At 45.0% G+C, this 25,420-nt stretch overlaps 1 protein-coding gene and 1 long non-coding RNA gene across 2 annotated transcripts in view; one reads left to right on the plus strand and one right to left on the minus strand.

Annotated features, from left to right (window-relative positions):
- The window catches only part of LOC135547407 (unconventional myosin-XVI-like), a 161,978-nt gene that overhangs the window by 8,159 nt on the left and 128,399 nt on the right, over window positions 1-25,420 (minus strand). Inside the window, 7 exon segments of the mRNA XM_064976410.1 lie at window positions 10,255-10,340; window positions 11,849-11,901; window positions 11,903-12,002; window positions 13,522-14,769; window positions 14,968-15,341; window positions 24,866-25,127; window positions 25,205-25,301. Coding sequence (XP_064832482.1) covers window positions 10,255-10,340; window positions 11,849-11,901; window positions 11,903-12,002; window positions 13,522-14,769; window positions 14,968-15,341; window positions 24,866-25,127; window positions 25,205-25,301 — 2,220 coding nt within the window.
- LOC135547408 (uncharacterized) overlaps window positions 4,140-25,420 on the plus strand; it is a 62,681-nt gene continuing 41,400 nt past the window's right edge. Inside the window, exons 1-2 of the long non-coding RNA XR_010456708.1 lie at window positions 4,140-4,206; window positions 24,030-25,144. This is a non-coding gene — a long non-coding RNA (uncharacterized LOC135547408). The remainder of the gene's footprint in view (window positions 4,207-24,029; window positions 25,145-25,420) is intronic.

Raw genomic sequence — 25,420 nt, forward strand, 5'->3', positions numbered from 1 at the left:
CATTTTTTCATTGTTCCCCTCTAATTAAGGACTGATTTAGACCAGGGACACCAGGTGTGTGCAAATAAGTATCAGGTAGAACAGAAAACCAGCATGCTCCGGACCTCGTAAGGTAAGAGTTGAGTACCCCTGATCTACAGTTGAAGTCAGAAGTTTACATACAGTCGTGGCCCTAAGTTTTCACAAAGTCTGCTGCCTCAGTTTGTATGATGGCAATTTGCATATACTCCAGAATGTTATGAAGAGTGATCAGACGATTTGCAATTAATTGCAAGGTCCCTCTTTGACATGCAAATGAACTGAATCCCCCCAAAACATTTCCATTGCATTTCAGCCCTGCCACAAAAGGACCAGCTAACATCATGTCAGTGATTCTCTCGTTAACACAGGTGTGGGTGTTGACGAGGACAAGGCTGGAGATCACTCTGTCATGCTGATTGAGTTTGAATAAATGACTGGAAGCTTCAAAAGGAGGGTGGTGATTGGAATCATTGTTCTTCCTCTTTTAATAATGGTTACCTGCAAGGAAACACGTGCTGTCATCATTGCTTTGAACAAAAAGAGCTTCACAGGCAAGGATATTGCTGTCATTAAGATTGCACCTAAATCAACCATTTATCGGATCATCAAGAACTTCAAGGAGAGCGGTTCAATTGTTGTGAAGAAGGCTTAAGGTTGCCCAAGAAAATCCAGCAAGTGCCAGGACCGTTTCCTAAAGTTGATTCAGCTGCAGGATCGGGGTACCACCAGAACAGAGCTCATTCACAATTTTGCCGAAGAACACAGCCATGAATAAAGAATGGCACCAACACATCCTCCGAGACAACTTCTCCCAACCATCCAGGAACAGTTTGGTGACGAACAATGCCTTTTCCAGCATGATTGAGCACCTTGCCATAAGGCAAAAGTGATAACTAAGTGGCTCGGGGAACAAAACATTGATATTTTGGGTCCATGGCCAGGAAACTCCCCAGATCTTAATCCCATTGAGAAATTGTGGTCAATCCTCAAGATTCAGGTGGACAAACAAAAACCCACAAATTCTGACAAACTCCAAGCATTGATTATGCAGGAATGGGCTGCCATCAGTCAGGATGTGGCCCAGAAGTTAATTGACAGCATGCCAGGGCAGATTGCAGAGGTCTTGAAAAAGAAAGGTCAACACTGCAAATATGAACTCTTTACATCAAATTAATGTAATTGTCAATAAAATCCTTTGACACTTATAAAATGCTTGTAATTGTACTTCAGTATTCCATAATAACATCTGACAAAAATATATAAAGACACTGAGGCAGCAGACTTTGTGAAAATGTATATTTGTGTCATTCTCAAAACATTTGGCCACGACTGTACACCTTAGCCAAATGCATTTAAACTCAGTTTTTCACCATCCTTGACATTTAATATTTGTAAAATTCCCTGTCTAATGTCAGGTAGGATCTCCACTTTATTTTAAGAATTTGAAATGTCAGAATAATAGTAGAGAGAATGATTTAATTCAGCATTTATTTTTTTCATTACCTTCCCAGTGGGTCAGAAGTTTACATACACTCAATTAGTATTTGATAGCATTGCCTTTACATTGTTTAACTTGGGTCAAACGTTTCGTGTATCCTTCCACAAGCTTCCTACGATAAGTTGGGTGAATTTTGGCCCATTCCTCCTGACAGAGCTGGTGTAACTGAGTCAGGTTTGTAGGCCTCCATGCTCGCACACACTTTTTCAGTTCTGCCCACAAATGTTCTATAGGATTTAGGTCAGGGCTCTGTGACAACCACTCCAACACCTTAACTTTGTTGTCCTTAAGCCATTTGCCACAACTTTAGAAGTATGCTTGGGGTCATTGTCCATTTGGAGGACCCATTTGCGACCAAGCTTTAACTTCCTGACTAATGTCTTGAGATGTTGCTACAATATATCCACGTAATTTTCCTCCTTCATGATGCCATCTATTTTGTGAAGTGCACCAGTTACTCCTGCAGCAAAGCACCCCACAACATGATGCTGCCACCTCAATGCCTCACAGGTGGGATGCTGTTCTTTGGCTTGCAAGCCTCCCCCAAACATAACAATGGTCATTATGACCAAACAGTTCTATTTTTGATTCATCAGACCAGAGGACATTTCTCCAAAAAGTACGATATTTGTCCCCATGTGCAGTTGCAAACCGTAGTCTGGCTTCTTTATGGCTGTTTTGGAGCAGTGGCTTCTTCCTTGCTGAGTGTCCTTTAAGGTTATGTCAATATAGGACTTGTTTAACTGTGGATATAGATACTTTTGAACGTGTTTCCTCCAGCATCTTCACATGGTACTTTGCTGTTGTTCTGGGATTGATTTGCACTTTTCGCACCAAAGTACGTTAATCTTTAGGAGACAGAACACGTCTCCTTCCTGAGCGGATTGATGGCTGCGTGGTCCCATGGTGTTTATCGTTGTGTACTATTGTTTGATGAACATGGTACCTTCAGGCGTTTGGAAATTGCTCCCAAGGATGAACCAGACTTGTGGAGGTCTACAATTTTTCTGAGGTCTTGGCTGACTTATTTTGATTTTCCCATGATGTCAAGCAAAGAGGCACTGAGTTTGAAGATAGGCTTTGAAATACATCCACAGGTATACCTCCAATTGACTCAAATAATGTCAATTGGTCTATCAGAAGCTTTTAAAGCCATGACATAATTTTCTTTAATTTTCCAAGCTGTTTAAAGGCACAGTTAACGTAATGTAATCTTCTGACCCACTGGAATATTGATACAGTGACTTAAAAGTGAAATAATCTGTCTGTAAACAATTGTTGGAAAAATGACTTGTGTCATGCACGAAGTAGATGTCCTAAAAGACTTGCCAAAACTATAGTTTGTTAACAAGAAATTTGTGGAGTGGTTGAAAACGAGTTTTAATGACTCCAACTTAAGTGTATGTAAACTTCCTACTTCAGCTGTATACTATACTGCTATGTTCAAAGCATTACACGACAGAGACAAAATAAACAAAACAAAATGTGTCTGGATTCAAATCCACAGGCGGGACATGTAGTCCACAGGCGGGACATGTACCCACACACCAGTGGGGGAAGGGGAGGACCATCCTCCAATAGTGAATAAAAAAAATTAACATTGAAAAAGTTAGCCTTTTTAGATAAAACGTTACTAAATATTTTCACGTCTACCAAATAATTGATTAAAACACACTGTTTTGCAATGGTCTCCAGTAGCCTCATCAGCACTCTGTAGGGTAGCAACGGTAGTGTAGCCGGAGGCCAGCTATCTTCCGTCCCCCTCTTGGTACATTGACTTCAATACAAAACATTGGAGGCTCTTGGTTGTCAGCCCGTTTCATAGTTATTATTATTATTTTTTACATTCCCCAATTTCATGATATCCAATTGGCAATCACAGTCTTGTCCCATCACTGCAACTCCCGTGCGGACTCGGGAGAGGCGAAGGTTGAGAGCCATGCGTCCTACGAAACACGACCCGCCAAGCCGCACTGCTTCTTAACACACTGCTCGATTACCCCGGAAGCCAGCCGCACCAATGAGTCGGAGGAAACACAGTACAGTTGACGACCGAAGTCAGCGTGCATGCGCCCAGCTCACACAAGGAGTCGCAAGAGCATGATGGGACAAGGACATCCCAGCCGGCCAAACCCTCTCCTAACCCTGAGGACACTGAGCCAATTGTGAGCCGCCTCATGGGTCTCTCGGTCGCGGTCGGCTGCGACACTGCCCGGGATCGAACCTGGATCTGTAGTGACGACTCCAGTACTGATCAGTGCCTTAGGCCGCTGGCGCAACTCAACTCTAGACTTACATAGTAATCATGACAACATCCGGAGGATGTCCTCCAACCTATCAGAGCTCTTGTAGCAGGAATTGACACCCAATCAAAGGATCAGAGAATAAATCTAGGACTAAAAGCATAAACTACAGCTAGCTAGCACTGCAGTGCATAAAATGTGGTGAGTTGTAGACTCAAAGAGAGAGAAAGAAAATAGTTATTTTCAACAAATTAATTTATTCAAAAATTAAGGAGAAACGAGAGTGAGAGATGTCATCTTTTTTTCACTTTCAGTTTCACTTACTTAGCTAGCAAATGCAGCTGGCTAGTTTAGTCTACACAAACACTCGGCTCAAACAGAGATGCTATGTTAGCTTACTGGCGACGACTATCCAACACAACACTGGAACTCTTCCAAGTCAAGGTAAAGCTTTTGGTTTTATTAATGTATTGCTTACTGACTAACGTTACTGCAGGATTGTAGCGGGTTTACTAACGCATTAGTTCTATTAGCTATGTTGACTAGGATTTTACTTTAGCTACTGTAATATGTGGACAACTATGTAGGCTGTGTGTAGCAGTTATGACATGGTTTGGCTTGGAAAGGTTTTTTCGCCTGGTCACATACAGCTGATGTGTTGTTCATTGAAGTCCACAAACAAAGGGAGAAGGTAAGAGGAAGAGAGTGCATAGAGGAGAGAAGGAATACAACGTTGCTGCTTTTGAAAGTGAACTGTGTTTATGCTTGATTCATTCCACTGATTCTGGAGCAAAACATTTCTTAAACGGAAGCAAATGAAACGGGGATAAAAACAACGGAATTTGTCCAATAGAAACTCTTGTTTACAACTGTTGGACTAATGATTACACCCTAGATAAGCTAGATGCAGGCAAGAGTGTGCAAGGCGGTATTGAATGTGTCACAGTCTGTCCATGTGTCACTGTCTGTTATCTCAACATTTTCTCTAGACCTGTGTGCACCTACATTGTAAACTTTCATTCATCCGCTAGGCTGTAGCAAACTCAGATGGATATGAGGGAAATTTGAGTATCATGTAGTAGCTTAAACCTATCGATGTTACATTGAACTGGGTGAATGGAATATGAATTAAAGTCATCCAAAAAAAATAGAAATGAGGCCATGCTCATGAAAAAACAATTGTCCTCCCTCATCATAAATGGCACTGACTGCCACTGACCCACACACAGACTGTGTCCCAGAGTAATACTCCTAATAAAGGAAAAGATAAAGACCTTGCTGATATTCTCTCTAAATAACACACACATATACACAAGAGAGAAAGCACGAGAAAGAAGGTGTGACCGCTAATGACCTAGATGTGTGGCCTCCCTGCTCCACACGCAGGGCTTAGGGAAAAAGAGAGATTTCAGGGAACCCAGCAGGACAAAATCAGACGCACGCTTCAATTCTGAGAAGGCTCTGTGTGCGACAGGTCAACAACACCAGACCTGCATATACACACGAACATACACAGACAAACGACACAAACACGTATGTCACATTGTGCACACACACTCTCATGTAAGACTGGGATTATCCTGAGTGGATTGGATGTGGGGAGACAAGCTCTCATGCCTTTCCGCCCAGCCCCGTCCTCTACATACCTCTTTCAATCACTCTCTTCATCCCTCTCTCTATTCTTCATCCCCTCGTTTCTGTCCCTTTCCATGCCTTAGGAGAAGAACCAGAGTACCCTTTGGGTTCCCCCTAATCCCTTTCTCGCCTCCCTCTGGCATTGTGGCACAATTGGGTCCTTCAGCAGTCACTCTACTGAACTGACCAATGGGAGAAAACAAACAAACAATCATGTGTTTCCTTATGAGATCAGTGCAGAGCACCACTGTCTACATGCACTAAAGCCCACCCGTTCATTGCCAATTAAAAGCTATCCATCCCCCTCTTCCCTCTCTTCCCCATTCATCCCTCCTTCTCTTTCCCCGCTCTTCTGATCTACTAATCCCACATAAACACAGTTTGGAATGTGGCTAATAGAATGGGATTCTGGGTCGCGGAGTCTTTCGCACCTCTTCAATGAACTCATCATAATGGAACTGGGACCGGGTTCCAACCATCGAGAGAGGCAGGCCTGATTAGATAGGGGGCGGAGGATGAAGTCATTTCAGTCCCTATTGAGTTTTCAACACCAGTTAACTTATCATAAGAATAATGAGTTCCCAAGGTTTAAAATGAAGGGCTTTTTCAGGGCAATGCTGAATGCGTCTTTTGTTGTGTTGTTACAAAGACAGCAGGTGCCCTGAGGGATATTCATGGAGGATATAGGAGTTACTTTAATCTATAACTATGGGACTGTGGTGTACCATTCTGTTACATTTTAATGTTGAATGGAGATTCACTATGGATGTTTCATGATCGCTGGAACAATGCTAGGCTGTCTTTTGAAATATACAGTATAACTAAATTCTCAATCACAATGCATTTTTCCATAGTCGCCCTACATCCATCTTGGCGCTCATTTGCGTGAATTGCAGCAAACGTTTACATTTTTGCTTGACTGAACCAGAAATCAAGGGTCATCAAAGAGACGCAGATATAGGTCAAGGTCCTCCATATCACCTCCATCACATGGAAGCAATGTAGCAATCACAAGCAATGTCCTTCATTAAATAATCTATGCCGATCCTTTCAACTATTGTTCTTCAATCCTAGTCAAAGAAAATGAATGAATTGATGAATGCCACTGTGAAGGAACAGGGGACGGGCACCATGAATTCAGTATAAACATAAACAAGCCAGTAGATGAGCAGAGAAAAAAACAGTGTAAGAAAACTGCAGCTCTCTTTTGTTTGAGAAGATAACAGATGTGGACATGAATATACACCCACTTTTAGCACACTGTTGTGAATGAGTGTATGTGTGTTTGTCTGTGCTTGTGTGTGTTTGTCTCTGTGTGTGTGCGCGTGTATGTGCGTGTGTGCACGCGTCCGCGTGGGCATGCACGTGCTTGTGTGCGTGTTTATGCGTGTGTGTGTGTGTGTGTGTGTGGTCCAAGGACAACCTCCAAGAGCATCCCTCACCCAAGGACGTCTGACAGAGAAGCTGAGAACCAAGGTCTGCACCCATACATATGATTAATGTTCTCCAAACATGTCCATCTTTGAGTGGGGCCTGCTCCCTAAGCTACTTATATTGAGGTTAGCCCGGGGTCACTCCACTGAGCCGTACGACAGGTTGGTGTACACCCCAACTCTCATTGAGCTGCTCCATAGGAGAGAACCACTCACTGACAAACTACCTCATCTAAACTCTACTTAATGCTAGCCATTTACCTCCACCACCTAACATTCTAACTCCACCTCACCAACTAGGAGTATGTAGAGTATACCATTAACTCTCTCACTGCCCTTTCCTAACTTACCCTATACACTTTACCCACTACGTGCCACTTCTCTGCACACTTCTGTACTGCAAACTGTGTGTCTCTAGCTCATCTTTCCACCTGACTCTACACACTTCCTTCTCTAATTCATTGCCTAAAACATAGGCAATAACTTACCCCCTCCCCCATAGACATTTCATGGAATGAACAATACCGATATTGCTTTAGCTTACCCTCCAATTGGCTTGGTGGAGTTTTTGCCATTTTGCGTATACCTGTCCAATCCATTCAGATGAACAACCTGTAGTAGGTGACTGAGGGTTAGGGGTTTAACTAGGGATCACTCCCCCCACCCCTTAGCTGAATGTCAAACCAGAGAGTGGAGCACAGAGTCAAACCCAGAGCTGCAGTTTCCTTTCTGAGCGATGAGCAGAAGAGAGTAGGATGAAGCTGCCTCTTATACACGCGGATCCAAGATCAGTTTTCCCCTCCGAATGGTTAAGTTTAGGATTACAGGGATGACAATCTGATCCTAGATCTGTGGTTAGGGGTAACTTCTCCTAGGAGCAGGGTGTCAGGTTACAGGAAGTGGATTGAACAAGAAGAGGAAGTGTGGAAGGGAGGGAGAGCATTGAGCTAGAGTATGATACGGTCAACCACACTCACCCCGTCCCTAATGTGAGGGGTGCTCCCGCGCCCGCTCTGCCTTAGAGTGCAGCCCCCGCACCGAAGGGCGAGAAGTTGAGATGACCCCTCTGGAAGAAGATAAAGAGAGAAAGACAGCCATATCCTTTAGTATGGAGGAGAGAGAATGAGAGAGAGAGAGAGCAGAATTCCCCAATACACTACTGTTAAGATTCAATGGGGACATACAGTAAGATCAATAAGCACTGCACGGCACCTGACATACCCTGAATCCATACCGTGTTCTTTGATTATCACATGCTGGTGTCATGGAATGCTTCAGTGGATTCGTAACATGGCATGTTCCAGTCATAAAAAGGGAATGCATATTCCACATGATACCATGTAAGGGAGACATTAAAAGTTCAGAGAAGGAAAGAACACATGTTTTGAGACACCAGAGAGTAACTTAAAGAGTGAAAGAGAGTACTTCCAGAATGAACCTGTCTAGAGAGTGCTACTCTGTCAGGAGCTGTTCTGAGCCAGAGTAAGAATAACTAGGCCTGTCCTTAAAGGGGCAATCTGCAGTTGCTACATCCATTTTTGGACTGAATGATATGTACCCATTGATTCTTGAAGAATATAACTTGTAAATAAATGTCTCATGAGCTTAGGTCAACTGTCATACCCCATCAGAACCCAAAATATAAGCTTGTTTTACTCCAATGTTTATAAACAAATGAAATGTAAACAAACATGGTTCAAATTTTGATATCATGGATGGTCAGTCCTTGGATCCATAGCTCTGTCCATGAATTATAGAGTGGTTGCATTTCTCCAGCCCATCCCTCAGCTTTTACCAAAACATGGGTGGGGAGATTTTTCCTTGTTATTGTTTGAACAGCTGTTTTAACAGAATGTGCTGGAACATCAATCTTTAACACTACACATTAAGTGTAGTGAGGTGCGTACTGGCGGCAGAGAAGTCAGGAACAGGAGAGCAAAAACTGATTTACAACGGTATCGTTTAATAAACATAAACCACCGTCAACAGAGTAATACATGAAATGGGTCAAACAAAACCCGGAAAATACCAGCATACCGTGCATAAGCACTACAAGAAACAATGACTGACAAGGACATGGGGGGGGGGGGAACAAAGGGTTAAATACACAACATGTAATTGATGGAATTCAAACCAGGTGTGATGGAAGACAAGACAAAACCAATGGAAAATGAAAAGTGGATCAGCGATGGCTAGAAAGTTGGTGTGCCTCCTCGGCATTCCCGGGAATCTCATGGGAACATGTTCTTGTTCGCTTCCTACTGTAGCTACACGCTCCTCATCTTAACTCACATTTGAATCACTATCAGATCCAATCAATAATTATGAAGAATGATTTTCCCTGGGTTTTAACAATGTGGATTATGGGGAGCGGTTACATCCTGGAATCTCCTGTTGAGGACAGGTTGAGGACAGGTAGAGACAGATAATGTCAGGGTAAACCAGAGGAAATATTGGTCGGTTTTAACCCATGTCCATTATTTTAAATTGAAATCTTGTCATGATGAGACCTGCTCTACAACAGCCTATGGATTTGACCTTGGCTATATGAGAAGTCAGTCAGAGAGGACAATTACAGTGATTAGGGTTATGTGGAGCCAGGAGTTTTTGACCAGGAAACTTGATCAGGAAAATCTCTGGGCCCTGGTCAGGTTTACATTGTTAAGAAAAACACATGTATCCTCTACTAGTTTGTGGGGGTGGTGGTTGTGTGTGTGTGTTAAGATAACTGGTTTGAGATAGTTGTGGTGGTGTAGGGTTGTGTCGCTTTTGCTGCCGAAGTGTTATTGGTGTTGCAAACGTCTCTCGCAGTAGGATTGATTCTGTCCCAGTGAATATTTCATGCCCTACTTTAATTATTAAGGCTCACAGCGTAAGTGTGTGTGGGTGTTTGTGTGTTTATCAACTGACATGAACTCTTGTGTGTGTCAAGGAGATTCATGGTTTCAACTTGGTCATTTGACCTTGATCGGCCTTATATGACGCAGTCATGGGACCGTGTGATGGGGGGGAGGATGAAATCCAGTCCTGTAACCATAGACCACAAGCATTGAGTGTCTTGGGAACTGGGGAAGATCACGTCACAAGTGAAAAGTAAAGTTCAATACTGCTACTGTTCGTCTTAATGAAAAAACAACAACACCCAAAACAGACGAGCGGGCCTGACACACATCCTGTGTGTGTGTGTGTGTGTGTGTGTGTGTGTGTGTGTGTGTGTGTGTGTGTGTGTGTGTGTGTGTGTGTGTCAGGCAGGTCTGTTTCAATCTCCACAATGAAAGGGCAGTGCTGTAATGCCAAAAACACGATTTAGAGAGGTTAGGCAACCTGGTCTAAATAAGGTAGCACAACTGAAGGCTACTGGAAGCACCAACACAGTCTCACCGACAGAGTGTCTGTGCCTGTATGTGTGTGTGTGTGTATTTACCTGAGTGTGATGGCTGTCCATATGCCTGTGCAGAGACGATGAGCTGGAAGAGTTTGACTTTGTGTGACCCTCATCTTCCATTGACCCTGAACAGAAGACAAGTACACACATAACAAACGAAAAGCACACACACACACACACACACACACACACACACACACACACACACACACACACACACACACACACACACACACACACACACACACACACACACACACACACACACACACACACACACACACACACACACACACACACACACACACACAGATATCAGCCAGTGGAGCCACTATGAAAGACAGAAGTGGAGAGATGGATAAACAGAGTACCAGAGGAAGGGAAAGCCTTGCAGTGGAGGGGAGGAAAGTATTCTGTCACTCTAGACTTGCATTGTAAGACTGAATGACTCTCAGTTTCTGGGTCAACCCATTTAATACTTCCTGTCTATTCTCTTGTATCTATCGCCTCCCTTCATCTCTGTCTGTCTCTCAGTCTGTCTTTCATTCTTCATTTCCCGGAATCTACTCTATCGCTCCTCTCACCCTCTCCTTTCACCCCTCTCCCTCCTGCCTTTTCTCACTCACTCACTCACTCACTCACTCACTCACTCACTCACTCACTCACTCACTCACTCACTCACTCACTCACTCACTCACTCACTCACTCACAAGATAATAAACAAAAGTGAAATAAACAATAAAACATTTACAGTAAACATTACACATAAATTCCAAAGGATTAGAGACATTTTAAATGTCCTATTATGTATATCTACAGTGTTATAACAATGTGATTTTGGTTAGAGGTGGTTAGAGGGTTGGACTAGTAACCGGAAGGTTGCAAGTTCAAACCCCCGAGCTGACAAGGTACAAATCTGTTGCTCTGCCCTTGAACAGGCAGTTAACCCACTGTTCCTAGGCCGTCATTGAAAATTGAAAATAAGAATTTGAAAATAAGAATTTGTTCTAATAAAGGTAAAATAAAAATAGGAAGAATTCTGCGTGCAATGTCCCATTCTGTGAATTCTTGGTTGTGAGCGTACCCCAGAACTCACAACCACAAATGTCTCTCTCAAGGTTAAACACAGTGATCATATGACCCTCAATTGTCTCTTATAAACAACCACCCTCCTCCCTTCATTACAGACTCCAGGTGGGCAGGTGGCTTCATCACACTCAGAACTCCAGAGTTAGTGTCTAGAATGGCCTAGTGTTTTTAACAGACTCCTCTCCTCATCACTTCTTCATGGTTATCACCAGTCTGAGAGGCCTGCGATGGCCATATGTGATAGAAGCAATATGCAATAATGTAAGATATATGTGATTTAGTACGCTACTACACATCCTGAAAAAGACTGTTGGTCATGTCCCAATAGTCTTAAAGTGTCCCCTATGGGATCACTGATGTGACCTTGCTGGCTAATGTAGGTGACAGAAGTCATATTGGTATCAGCCCTCAGTGATCATGACGGAGAGAGGAGAAGAGACGAGGAGGAACCAAAGGAATCATTGGGATCGTTTCCTCTCCTCTCCTCCTACCTCATTACCCCCTATCGTTCACCGCTTCACCTGACCCCAACATTGGCTCTTACCGTTGGACAGCCGGTTGCCGTTCTCAATGGGAGTGGGGCTTGGGGAGGGGGGTGTGGTTGTTGGCGTTCTTGTCCTGTAGCTGCGGAGACGAGGAGGTGGGGGTGGAGCCTGGGTGCTCCTCTCTACCAGGCAGGTTGATGTTGGAGTTGAACCCTGGGAGGAGGCACGCACACACACACACACACACACACACACACACACACACACACACACACACACACACACACACACACACACACACACACACACACACACACACACACACACACACACACACACACACACACACACACACACACACACACACACACACACACATTACAATGTTACTGCCATAGGTTTGTTTCCATACATTGAATTGAATGTCTAATATTAAACTGTAAGTCTAGTCTTGTCTAAAAGACCCCCAATAGCCCATGCCCCTTCTGCTTCCAAGAATCCTGGGACGATAATCCTGAATCACCTGCCCCCTTACCAGGCCCACCAGCTCAGATAACCCTCTCAGACAGAATGTGTGTGTGTTATGTGTCTGTATGTGTTGCGTGATGGGAATTCTGCCGTCCCATATCAGGAATGCCTGACTCCTGGTCACAAGAGGACTAAATATAACCATCAGAATTCTCCCACTCAACAGGAGCCACTGAGTGAGTGAGTGAGTGAGTGAGTGGTGGTGGTGGTGGTGGTGGTGGTGGTGGTGGTGGTGGTGGTGGTGGTGGTGAGTGGTGAGTGAGTGAGTGAGTGAGTGAGAGAGAGAGAGAGAGAGAGAGAGAGAGAGAGGGAGAGTGATATGAACAGGGTTTTTATGTGTGTGAGTGAGTGAAAATGTAAATTAAGGAATGGTATGTGTTTGTATAATTGTGTGTGAGTGTGTGCATAAATCAAAGGGATTGCTTGTCCTGTGACAGAAGTTTTTTGGGGAATGCCCTGTTGCCACCTGCCCTTTCCCCATGGCATTCATGCAGCATTCCCGTATCCCACAGGAGGAGCAGGCTGCTCGTCACAGGCATGGCTGGGATACTTCCCCTAATCCGCGGGCCACTCCGGAGCATCGGGTGTCACGGATAACTGTTTAGCGCCGGGGAGGGAACGGAAGCAGGCTGTCCCGTTAAGCCCTGCAGCATCTCCCGTTCTCAGATCCCCCCGCCATCACCCCTCAAAATAACACAGCGGTCAAGACCCTGACTACCAGCCTCCTCTGGCATGCAGACTCTTTCCATGACGCCAGGGGTTTCACTGGACAGATGAAGGGTTAGGGCCCTAATGTAGACCACTACCGGAAGTAATCATGTGACCACAGAGAAATAATAACTATAACAGGCATCCCCATTCAGATCAATGTATGTGTATGAGACCGTGTGTGAGGGATCAGATAGAGAGGTCTGTCCACCTCCCCTCTCCCCTCTCCCTCCCCTACGGTGGAGGCAGTGTCCAGGCGTGGTCATGGTCGGCCCAATGCTGCCTCATAAATCTGAGTGATGGAGCATCTTTAATGAAAAACAAAGGTTAACGCCAGGACACCAGAGAGGAGAGGGGGACAGGGAGAGCTTCTCACTGTTAAATAACTGTTGGGATACACTCTAAGTTGTGTAGCTACCTTTTAAGCTCAGGAGAAGTGTGAGAAGCAATGGAAAGATCTTGAGGGTGTGTGTGTGTGTGATACATTGTGACTCACCTCCCTCCCTCATCTTGCGTCCTGTAGTGGTCTTCTTGAGCAGGCTGCGTCCAGAGCTAAACAGGGTGTTGAGCTCATCCAGGGCTGGCTGAGGGCTGGTCAGGGGTCTCCCGTTGGCTGGGTTGAACAGCAGGGGCGAGGAGGAGCAGGAGTGGGAACGGCGTGGCTCTGGACGGGTGGACTTGGCCGGAGAGTAGGGAGGGGGCTTCTCTCCTCCAGCCCTATGAGAGGAGGAGGAAGAGGAGGAGGAGTAGGAGGGTTTGGGAGAGTCCGAGCTGCCACCTCCCGTGACGGAAGCAGCCCGGGTAAGGGAGAGGATGCTGGACTCTGGGGGGAAAGGAAAGTGGGAGGGGGGGCGGTAGGGAGGAGGCAGGGCATTGGGGGGAGGAGGAGGAGGGGTGAGAGGAGGAGTGGGCTTGTCTGGGAGGAGAACGGAGAGAGAGGGGGAGGAGTCAGCACGCTGGCGGGAGTACTGGGGGGAGAGGGGGCTGTCTGGGCCGGCGTAGTTCAGGTTGGTTTCAAACACAGGCAACTTCTTCACCTCCAAAGGGGTGAGGGGCGACTCATCAGATGCAGGGGAGCAGGTGACGGGGGAGGGGGGGAACACCAGGAGAGGGGGGCGGTGTGGGAGCAGGTTGGGGAAGGGTGCAGGGATATTGCTGGGCCCTCCGGTGGCAGATGTTTGGGCCTCCATAGTGGTGGCTAGACCCCCCAGCCCTGCCCTCTTTCCCTCCCCACTCTGAGAGGGAGACAAGCCCAACCCTAACATCAACCCTAACACCTCCAACTTCCCAGCAGCTGTCGCCATGGCAACCGTGCTTCCCACCGGAACTCCCACTTCCTCGGGCAGGAAGTACTTCATCTCCTCGTAGACGGCCTCGGCATCTCCCTGCTGGGGGCTGTTGGGGGGGTCCTGGTGGCCGCCTCCCAGACTGTAACTCCTGACATGAGCCCCCACCATCTCTATGTACACATCCTCCTCATCCTGGTCATGGTGCAGGCTCAGTGTCACCCCCTGTGGGCCATCCACAGACGCTGTGTGCCGCATCACCCCCCCCAGTCCCCCAGCGCGGGACAGCAGGGCCAGTTTGACGTCGGCAGGGCGCAGCTGGAGGAGGTTAATGCCGGCAGCGTTGATCTCTTCGTAGGAGCCCGTGAGCTTGGTATTTGGGCTCCTCTTGGGCTTGGGAGGAGGCACCTTCCTCATGGTCGTGTAGTCATCACTGTGGGGCCGCGGCTTGGACAGAGCTGGGGAGAGATAAGAGGAGAAGCAGTTCACAACAGTTCCACCACTGACAGCTGTGTTTTGGGGTTCAAAGAAGCTTAGGTTATAATAGTTGGGGTGTTGTGGTGTATATATGCACTATCCGTAGGAGACAGCAGTGTTTTGGGGTACGTAGCGGCTAAGGTAATGATAGTTGTGAAGTATGTCATAATTATGTGTACCATCCGTAGGTGACAGCTGTGTTTTTGGGGGGCTCCCTGCAGGCGACCCGCAGCCTTCGGGGGTGGGACTCTCTCTCGAGGGTCCCAGGGTCAGTCCGGCACTGACCGCCTCGTACGACGCACTCAAGCGAGTGTTGGGGTCCCGCTTGGGTTTGGGGGGAGGCTGTTTCCTTGGCGACGCCAGCCCTCCCCCTCCATCCTCGTTGTTATAGGCCACCAGCTGCAGGGCTGTTTTGATGGATGGTCCAGGGCTGTAATGTACCAAGTTCTCCATAGCCAGGGGGATGGGCACTGAGCTGGAGCGGAAGTGGCGGATAGTCCGGCTCCCCCCACTAACCGAGCCATCTTGGTTTCTTCTGCTCTTCTCCACAACCCTATAGGAGGGGGGCAGGAAATAATATCCGCATGATAAATAAATTAACATTTGACCATTTTCAACCCCATTCCTCTCTTTCCCTCTATTGCTCAATTTCTCTCTCCTTCCCCTCACCATGGACCAACACACCTTCTGGTGATGTTTGATCCTGGTTCCAACCAAACATAATAAATTGAATTATTCTCTAGTGACAACCATAATATAATTACTTTTCATCTAATACAAATCCAGATCGGTGGGTCTCCCACGGGACGGTTGAGCTAACGTAGGCTAATGCGATTAGCATGAGGTTGTAAGTAATAATCAATTTCCCAGGACATTGCATTGTCCAATTTACTGTAGTGAAAGATGTGAAAGAATACCATGCTATTGTTTGAGTAGAGTGCACAGTTATGAACTTGAAAAGTTGTTAATAAACCAATTAGGCACATTTGGGAAGTCTTGAAGCAACATTTTGAACAGAAATGCAATGGTTCATTCGATTAGTCTAAAACTTTGCACATACACTGCCGTCATCTAATGGACAAAATCCAATTAGTGCCTGGGCTGGAATAATACATTATGGCCTTTTTCTTGCATTTAAAATATGATGGTACAAAAACATACAAAATAACGCATGTTTTTTTCTTTGTATTATCTTTTACCAGATCTGTGTTATTGTAATGTGTTATTTTCTCCTACATTAATTTCACATTTCCACAAACTTCTAAGTGTTTCCTTTCACATAGTATCAAGAATATGCATATCCTTGCTTCAGGTCCTGAGCTACAGGCAGTCATTTTAGGCGAAAAGATGGGGGAAAAAAGGGACAGATCAACCACTCTTGTGTAGGGGGCAGTATTTTGAAGTTTAAATGACAAACATGCCCAAAGTAAACTGCCTGTTACTCAGGCCCAGAAGCTAGGATATGCATATACATGGTAGTATTGGATAGAAAACACTCTGAAGTTTCTAAAACTGTTTAAAAAATGTCTGTGAGTTTAACAGAACTGATTAGAAAATCCATCCAGGAAGTTTTTTTTTACGTGAGTTGTTGAATGCCTATTGACTATGTTATGGGTTAGGGCCCAGATTGCAGTTCCTATGGCTTCCACTAGATGTCAACAGTCTTTAGACATGCTTGCAGGCTTGTATTTTGAAAAACGACGAGTAAAAATACCTTTTGGTCAGACGACAGTGGAAGAATACAGAGCTGCTTTGTGCGCGTGACCGAGAGCGCCGTTCGTTGTTTTTCCTTTCTATTGAAAACGCTATTGTCCGGTTGAAATATTATTGATTATTTAGACAATAGACAACCTGAGATTTAATTATAAACATCGTTTGACATGTTTCGACAGACTTTACCGGTACTATTAGGATGTATTCGTCTGCATGTTTTGACCGCCTTGGAGCCAGTGAATTATTGAACAAAACGCACCAACAAAACTGACTTTTTGGGACATAAAGAGGGACTTTATCGAACAAAACAAACATTTATTGTGTAACAGGGAGTGTTGTTAGTGCAACCATATGAAGATCAAAGGTAAATTATAAATTTTATCGCTATTTCTGACTTTTGTGACTCCTCTACTTGGCTGGAAAATGTTTGTATGCTTTTGTAAGCGGGGCGCTGTCCTCAGATAATCGCATGGTATGCTTTCGCCATAAAGCCTTTTGAAATCTGACACTGCGGCTGGATTAACAAGAAGTTAGTCTTTAAACCGATGTACAACACTTGTATATTTTATGAATGTTTATTATGAGTATTTCTGTATTTCGAATTTGGCACTCTGCAATTTCACCGGATGTTGGCCAGGTGGGACGCTACCGCCCATAAGAAGTTTTAAGAGCGGTTAACATAATTATTCCCATTCTGGTAAGCAAAATGGCTGAATTGAGTAAAGGGTGTTCTCCTGCTTCTACACAAAGCAGTGAAAACTCCTTAAGGCCATTAAATGCAACGTACGTGACATGTTCATGTCAACCCAGTGAAGGACTTTTCTGAAAACTTAATCTGTGTCAAATGCCACGAAATAAATGCTGCCAAGAAGAGTATCATTACTTTACTTGAGGAAATTAAACATCTGGAAGAGCGTTTCATTTTGAATAAGGAAGCCTCATGTTTAACCGCATTTGTCAATGCCTTTTTTCAAAGAGACGACTGTAACGGAACTTTTATGGATCTTGAGCATTTCCCCACCTTACCGCCTTTTGAACCGAGCCAAAGGTTGGATGATATCAGCTCTACCCCTGGCAGGCGTGAATGTAGTGTGATTGGTTTGAGGTGGAGGAAGAGACCCGCTCCCCAGTGTTCCGTTTTTTTCTATCAGCGTTGTAATATTAAACACTCAAATCATTTTGAGCCACTGACCCCCTCAGGGCATACAGACACCGGGTATGCAGATGCTGTAGCTTCTGCACTGAGGGGCTTCTCCCCAGCCGGCTTCTGTGGTTCCTGTCGCTTATCGGAGATACGGTAGCGGGGGATCTGACCTGGAAGCTCAATGTTAAGGAGCATCTCCTTGCCAGGGATTAGCAACCTATGCTATCCGGGTGCAAAAGTAAAGGATATCACTACGCTACTTGCTGAAGCCATCAACTAAAATCCATAGACAGATACTGTTATAGTACACGTGGGATTTAATGACACAAAGTTGCAAAACTGAAATACCAAAACAAACGTCACATTATATCGGGTCCCATACCCACGAGGAGACGTGGATACGGTACATTCAGTCGGTTGCTATCACTTCAGGTCTGGCTAAAGAGTTATTGTAACTGTCAATGTTGTCTTTATCGTGCGGCAGGTGGCCTAGTGGTTAGAGTGTTGGACTAGTAACCAAAAGGTTACAAGATCGAATCCCTGAGGTAAGAATCTGTTGTTCTGCCCCTGAACAAGGCAGTTAACCCACTATCCCTAGGCCATCACTGAAGTTTATAACGACCTTGTTAGGGTAAATATCGACACCCCTGCTGTTTTTAAGTCACACAAATGTCTGGGTTTGTTACATTTAAATGTGCAAAGTATAAATGTCAAAATATCTGGATGCATGATTTAGAAAAAAAAAGAGATAAGTCATGCTTTAAATCAAACATTTTTGTTTGAAAGAAATCTTGGTTTAATAGACCCGGGTCAGTCAGTAAACTGCTCGTCCCTCTCCCAGTCGCCAGTCAAATTGATAGAGGACCAGACAACCCCCAGTGAATCCTTGTTTTCTCTGGAGCAACAGTCTACTTCTGATGTATTGTAAAAACTCCTTACTTGACAATTATATTGAGTACTATCTCTAGAGTGTGTAAGGCGGACCATGTGCTTCCTCTACATAAAGGTGACGACCTGAGTGATGTAAATAATTATCGTCCCATTTCCAAACTCTCTTGCCTGGGAAAAATCCTTGAATCATTGATTATTACTCAGCTCAGATCCTTTTAACTGCTACATGCTTTCTCAATGTAAAACAGCCAGGGTTCAGACCAGGTAATAGTACCATCTCTGCTACTTCTATGGTTTTAAATGATGCCATAAATTGTTTAGATACGAAGAAACACTGCGCTGCCCTCTTCATTGACCTGTCCAAGGCGTTCAACTCTGTGGATCACCCTTTACATTTTCAGAAACTCTCTACGATTGGCTTAGATTGGGGTGCTTGGTGTTCGATTCTTGGTACATTTCTTTTCACTATTCATATTAACAGCAGTGGTCTATCTGTACAAAACAGTGACTTCCATCCGTATGCAGATGATAGTGTTGTACACGCTACTGCCCATAAAGCAGCTCAGGATCTGTTGACTCTTCAATATGCTTTTACTACCTTGCAGAAAGCATTTGTTGACCTGAAGATGGTATTAAATGCTGCTAAAACCAATATAAAATTAATTTATATGCTGATGACACTATCATGTACTCTATCGCTTCAACGGCTGACCAAGCATTATCACTATTGGAGACAGATTTGAAGATATTACAAGGGTATTTTATACAGCTGAAACTTGTTTTAAATGCAAAGAAAACACATTTTATGATTTTGAATAGATTAAAAAGTTGGTTGAAAATACACGTACACTTACGAGCTCAGATGGTTCTAGATTTAATCAGGTCTCTGCATATAAACACTTAGGCATATGGTTGGATGATGAACTGTCTTTTAAAATGCATGTTAACAAACTTTGTAAACGGCTAAAAATTAAGCTAGGCTTCCTCTGTAGAAACAGGACATGTTTGTTCTTTACAAATAGAATACAAATTGTGCAAGCTACGTTCTTGTCTGTTATAGATTATAGGGATATTATCTACATGCATGCTACGGCATCCACACTTAAATTGCTGGATGCTACTTATCATTGCACACTTAGGTTTATTACGGGTGCTAGCTACAGAACTCACCACTGTGTTTAATATCAAAATGTGGGTTGGACTTCGCTCTTCGTGAGACGAGAACAACATGCTCTCGTGTTTGTCTATAAAGCACTTCTGAATAAACTATCTTCTTATTTATCATCACTCATCAACATTAGAATTAGAATTCCTAAAACCAGGTCTCAAATGTGAATTACACTTGAGGCCCATGTGATTTCCACAGATTTGGGTATGGCTGCCTTTTCCTGTTACGCTCCTTGCCTTTAGAATAGCCTGCAGACTAAACTTAAACTTGAGACTTTTGTCCCCCTGTCGCCCATTTTAAACATTTATTGGAGGATTTTTTTTTGTATTGCTTGTAACTGTTTCAGGTAATGCAAGTTCTTGTGCTGTTAGGGGAATAAACTGTTAGGGGAATAACCTGTTAGGGGAATAACCTGTTAGGGGAATAACCTGTGTGTAAATGTAACAATCTGCTGCTATATTCTTTTGTGTTATCTGTGATCGTTTTGTTTGTCTTGTGTAGTTTCTTAATCATTGTACCTAAACTGTATGTGTAAACATGTATACGCAGGGCCCATCTGTAAAAGAGACCTTGGTCTCAGTCTGTGTTCCTTGTTGAAATAAAGGTATAATAATAGAATTGTATTTTCAAACACAATCAGACAGGCCAATTGGAGGCTTATCGCTGTCTTATGAGCATATTCAGAAGGAATACAGGAATAAAATCCAATCAAACTTGATTTGTCACATGTGCCGAATACAACAGGTGTAGACTTTATTGTGAAATGCTTACTTACAAGCCCTTAACCAACAGCGTAGTTCAAGAAGAGTTAAGAAAATATTTACCAAGCAGACAAAAACTAAAAGTAATAATAAAAAGGTAACACGATAAGAATAACAATAATGAGGTTATATACAGGGGGAACCGGTACCGAGTCAGTGTGCAGGGATACAGGATGTAGGTGGGGGTGAAGTGACTATGCATAGATAATAAACAGCGAGTAGCAGCAGTGTACAAAAGGGAGGAGGGTCATTGTAAATTGTCCGGAGGCGATTTTATTAATTGTTCAGCAGTCTTATGGCTTTGAGGTAGAAGTAATTGAGGAGCCTCTTGGTCCTAGACTTAGCGCTCCGGTACCACTTGACGTGCGGTAGCAGAGAAAACAGTCTATAACCTGGGTGACTGGAGTTTCAATTTTATGGGCTTTCCTCTGAGACCACCTATTATATAGGTTCTGGATGGCAGGAAGCTTGGCCCCAGTGATGTATTGGGCTTTTCGCACAACCCTCTGTAGCGCCTTATGATCAGATGCCGAGCAGTTGCCATACCAGGCGGTGATGGAACCGGTCAGGATGCTCTCGATGGTGCAGCTGTAGAACCTTTTGAGGATCTGGGCACCCATGCCAAATATTTTCAGTCTCCTGAGGGGGAAAAGGTTTTGTCGTTCCCTCTTCACGACTGTCTTGGTATGTTTGGACCATGATAGTTCATTGGTGATGTGGACACCAAGGAACTTGAAACTCTCGACGCGCTCCACTACAGCCCCATCGATGTTAATGGGGGCCTGTTCGGCCCGCCTTTTCCTGTAGTCCACGATCAGCTCCTTATTCTTGTTCACATTGCGGGAGAGGTTGTTGTCCTGGCACCACACTGCCAGTTCTCTGACCTCCTCCCTATAGGCCTTTTCAGCGTTGTCGGTGATCAGCTCCTTATTCTTGTTCACATTGCGGGAGAGGTTGTTGTCCGGCACCACACTGCCAGTTCTCTGACCTCCTCCCTATAGGCCTTTTCAGCGTTGTCGGTGATCAGCTCCTTATTCTTGTTCACATTGTGGGAGAGGTTGTTGTCCGGCACCACACTGCCAGTTCTCTGACCTCCTCCCTATAGGCCTTTTCAGCGTTGTCGGTGATCAGCTCCTTATTCTTGTTCACATTGCGGGAGAGGTTGTTGTCCGGCACCACACTGCCAGTTCTCTGACCTCCTCCCTATAGGCCTTTTCAGCGTTGTCGGTGATCAGCTCCTTATTCTTGTTCACATTGCGGGAGAGGTTGTTGTCCTGGCACCACACTGCCAGTTCTCTGACCTCCTCCCTATAGGCCTTTTCAGCGTTGTCGGTGATCAGCTCCTTATTCTTGTTCACATTGCGGGAGAGGTTGTTGTCCGGCACCACACTGCCAGTTCTCTGACCTCCTCCCTATAGGCCTTTTCAGCGTTGTCGGTGATCAGCTCCTTATTCTTGTTCACATTGCGGGAGAGGTTGTTGTCCGGCACCACACTGCCAGTTCTCTGACCTCCTCCCTATAGGCCTTTTCAGCGTTGTCAGTGATCAGGCTCCTTATTCTTATTCTACTTATTCTACTTATTCTACCACTGTTATGTTGTCAGCAAACTTAATGATGGTGTTGGAGTCGTGTTGGGCCATGCAGTCATGGGTGAACAGGGAGTACAGGAGGGGACTAAGTACACACCCCTGAGGGGGCCCAGTGTTAAGGATCAGTGTGGCAGACGTGTTGTTGCATACTCTGACCTCCTGGGGGCGGCCCGTCAGGAAGTCCAAGATCCAGTTGCAGAGGGCGGTGTTTAGTCCCAGAGTCATTAGCTTAGTGATGAGCTTCATGGGCACTATGGTGTTGAATGCTAAGCTGTAGTCAATGAACAATATTCTCACATAGGTGTTCCTTTAGTCCAGGTGAGAAAGGGCAGTGTGGAGTACAATTGAGATTGCATCATCTGTGGATCTGTTAGGGTGGTATGCGAATTGGAGTGAGTCTAGTGTGCCCTGGAGGATGCCGTATATGTGAGCCATGACCAGACTTTCAAAGCACTTCATGGCTACCTACGTGAGTGCCACGGGGCGGTAATCATTTAGGCAGGGTACCTTTGCTTCCTTGGGCACAGGGACTATGGTGGTCTGCTTGAAACATGTAGGTATTACAGACTCGGTCAGGGAGAGGTTGAAAATATCAGTGAAGACACTTGCCAGTTGGTCTGGGCATGCTTTGAGTACACATCCTGTTAATCTGTCTGGCCCAGCGGGTTTGTGAATGTTGACCTGTTTAAAGGTTTTTTTCACATCGGCTACCGTTAGCGTAATCACACAGTCATCCAGAACAGCTGGTGCTCTCGGGCATGCATCAGTGTTGCTTATCCCGAAGCGAGCATGCATGCATGCATTTAGCTTGTCTGGTAGGCTCACATCACTGGGCAGCTCGTGTCTGGGTTCCCTTTGTAGTCCATAACCGTTTTCAAGCCCTGCCACATCCGACGAGCGTCAGAGCTTGTGTAGTAGGATTCAATATTAATCTTGTATTGACTCTTTGCTTGTTTGATGGTTCGTCAGAGGGCATAGCGGGATTTCTGATAAGCGTCCTGATTAGTTTCTCTCTCCTTGAAAGCGTCAGCTCTAGCCTTTAGATTGATGCAGATGTTGCTTGTAATCCATGGCTTCTGGTTGGGATATGTACGTACACTCACTGTGTGGACGACGTAATCAATGAACTTATTGATGAAGCCGATGACTGATGTGGTGTACTCCTTAATGCCATTGGATGAATCCCGGAACATATTCCAGTCTGTGCTAGCAAAACAGTCCTGTAGTGTAGCGTATTCGTCATCTGACCACTTCCGTATTGAGCGAGTTACTGGTAATTCCTGCTTTGGTTTTTGCTTGTAAGCAGGAAACAGGGTGGGGTAGAGCTTTGTATGCATCTCTTTGTGTGGAGTAAAGGTGGTCTAGGATTTTTTTTCTCTGGTTGCACATGTGACATGCTGGTAAAAATTTGGTAAAACTGATTTAAGTTTGCCTGCATTGAAGTCCCCGGCCACTAGGAGCACCGCTTCTGGGTGAGCGTTTTCTTCTTTGCTTATGGCCTTATAGAGTTGGTTGAGAGCGGTCTTAGGGCCAGCTTCGTTCTGTGGTGGAAAATAGACAGCTACTCTCTTGGTAGATAGTGTGGTCTACAGCTTATCATAAGGTACTCTACACCTCAGTCGAGCAATACTTTGAGACTTCTTTAATGTTAGACATCGCGCACCAGCTGTTATTGACAAATAAAAACACACCCCCACCCCTCGTCTTACCAGAGGTAACCTCTCTGTTCTGCCGGTACATGAAACATCCCGCTAGCTCTATATTGTCCGTATCTCTCGGTGAAACATAAGATGTTATAGTTTTTAATGTCCGGTTGGTAAGATATCTTAATCGTAGGTCAACAATTTTATTGTCCAATGATTGCACGTTAGCAAGAAGAATGGATGGCAGTGGGAGTTTAATCACTCGCCTATGGATCTTTAGAAGGATGCCTGATCTGTGGCCCCTTTTCCTGTGTCTTTTCTTCACGCAAAAGGCGGGGATCCGGGCCTGTTCCAGTGAAAGCAGGATATCCTTCTCGTTGGACTCGTTAAAGGAAGAAGTTTCTTCCAGTCCACGGTGAGTAATCGCTATTCTGATGTCCAGACGTTATTTTCTGTCATAAGAGACGATTGCAGCAACATTATGTATACAATATGTTTTTTTTAAAGTTACACAAAATGCAAAAAAAAATAACAAAACATCACAATTGGTTGGGAGAATGTAAAACGTCAGCCACGTTCTTCGGCGCCATCTCATTTGAGAATACATTCTAAAATGACAGCCTCTCTCCTTCCCAAGTGCCTACATTTAAAAAGATGGCCACCAAGCATTTTGGGACTGTCTTACATTACAAACGATGCCAAATATAAGCTGTGTAATGCACTGCAGCTATAAGACAAGGAGACCAGAGTGTCATCACAGCGACAACATTGAAACATTACCACATGCTGATGGTCTATCTCATTACCCTACTATCAATCATCATATGCAATTAAAGCCACCAGCCAGCACGGGCTCAATGACACCATTACTCACATCACATGACACACACATTGTGCACACACATTGTACACACACACACACACACACACACACACACACACACACACACACACACACACACACACACACACACACACACACACACCTTGTGACCTTGAAATCCTTATAGTGTTTGTGTTGGTTTAGAATTACTTACATTGATGCAACAGCTACAGAATATAGTCTCAATCATTATATTACATGATACAACTAGCTTCCAACCAATGAAGAAACACAAAACCACCATGAGCGACCTCTCCATGAGGGTTGAAAGGGTTGGTCTCTTACCTCTTGGGTGTGTCCTCCTCTTTCCCAACTGGCTCTGGCCTGTCCCCGAGGGGCGGGCTGTTGCCGTGTGACCCGTTGCCATGGCAGCGCTGGTGGTCGCTTTCGCGGGCGATGTCGGTGGCGTTCTGGATGACCAGGTGGTCGTAGGTGTGCAGGCCCTGGTCTTCTGCCCCCTGGAGGAACCTCTGGACACTGCAGTCCTCCGTCTGTTGAGATGACAGTCTACGATGCACACGCTGTCTGGCCAGCCAGCCACGGATCACTGACAGAGGATAGGGGGTGAGAGGGGTTAATAATACACGCGCACACACACAAACATGGATGCAAGTTGTGTTGTACCTTTCTGGCAGGTGATGATCTTCCTGTGTAGTTGGTGGCAGCGGTCATTGAGCTGGTCAGCCTGCCAGTACCTCAGAAACACCTTACTACTGCTCATCTGAGACACAGACAGACAGACAGACAGACAGACAGACAGACAGACAGACAGACAGACAGACAGACAGACAGACAGACAGACAGACAGGCAGGCAGGCAGTCAGGCAGGCAAACAGACAG

This window comes from Oncorhynchus masou, chromosome 10 (assembly GCF_036934945.1).
Source record: "Oncorhynchus masou masou isolate Uvic2021 chromosome 10, UVic_Omas_1.1, whole genome shotgun sequence".
NCBI classification, from domain to species: Eukaryota; Metazoa; Chordata; class Actinopteri; order Salmoniformes; family Salmonidae; genus Oncorhynchus; species Oncorhynchus masou.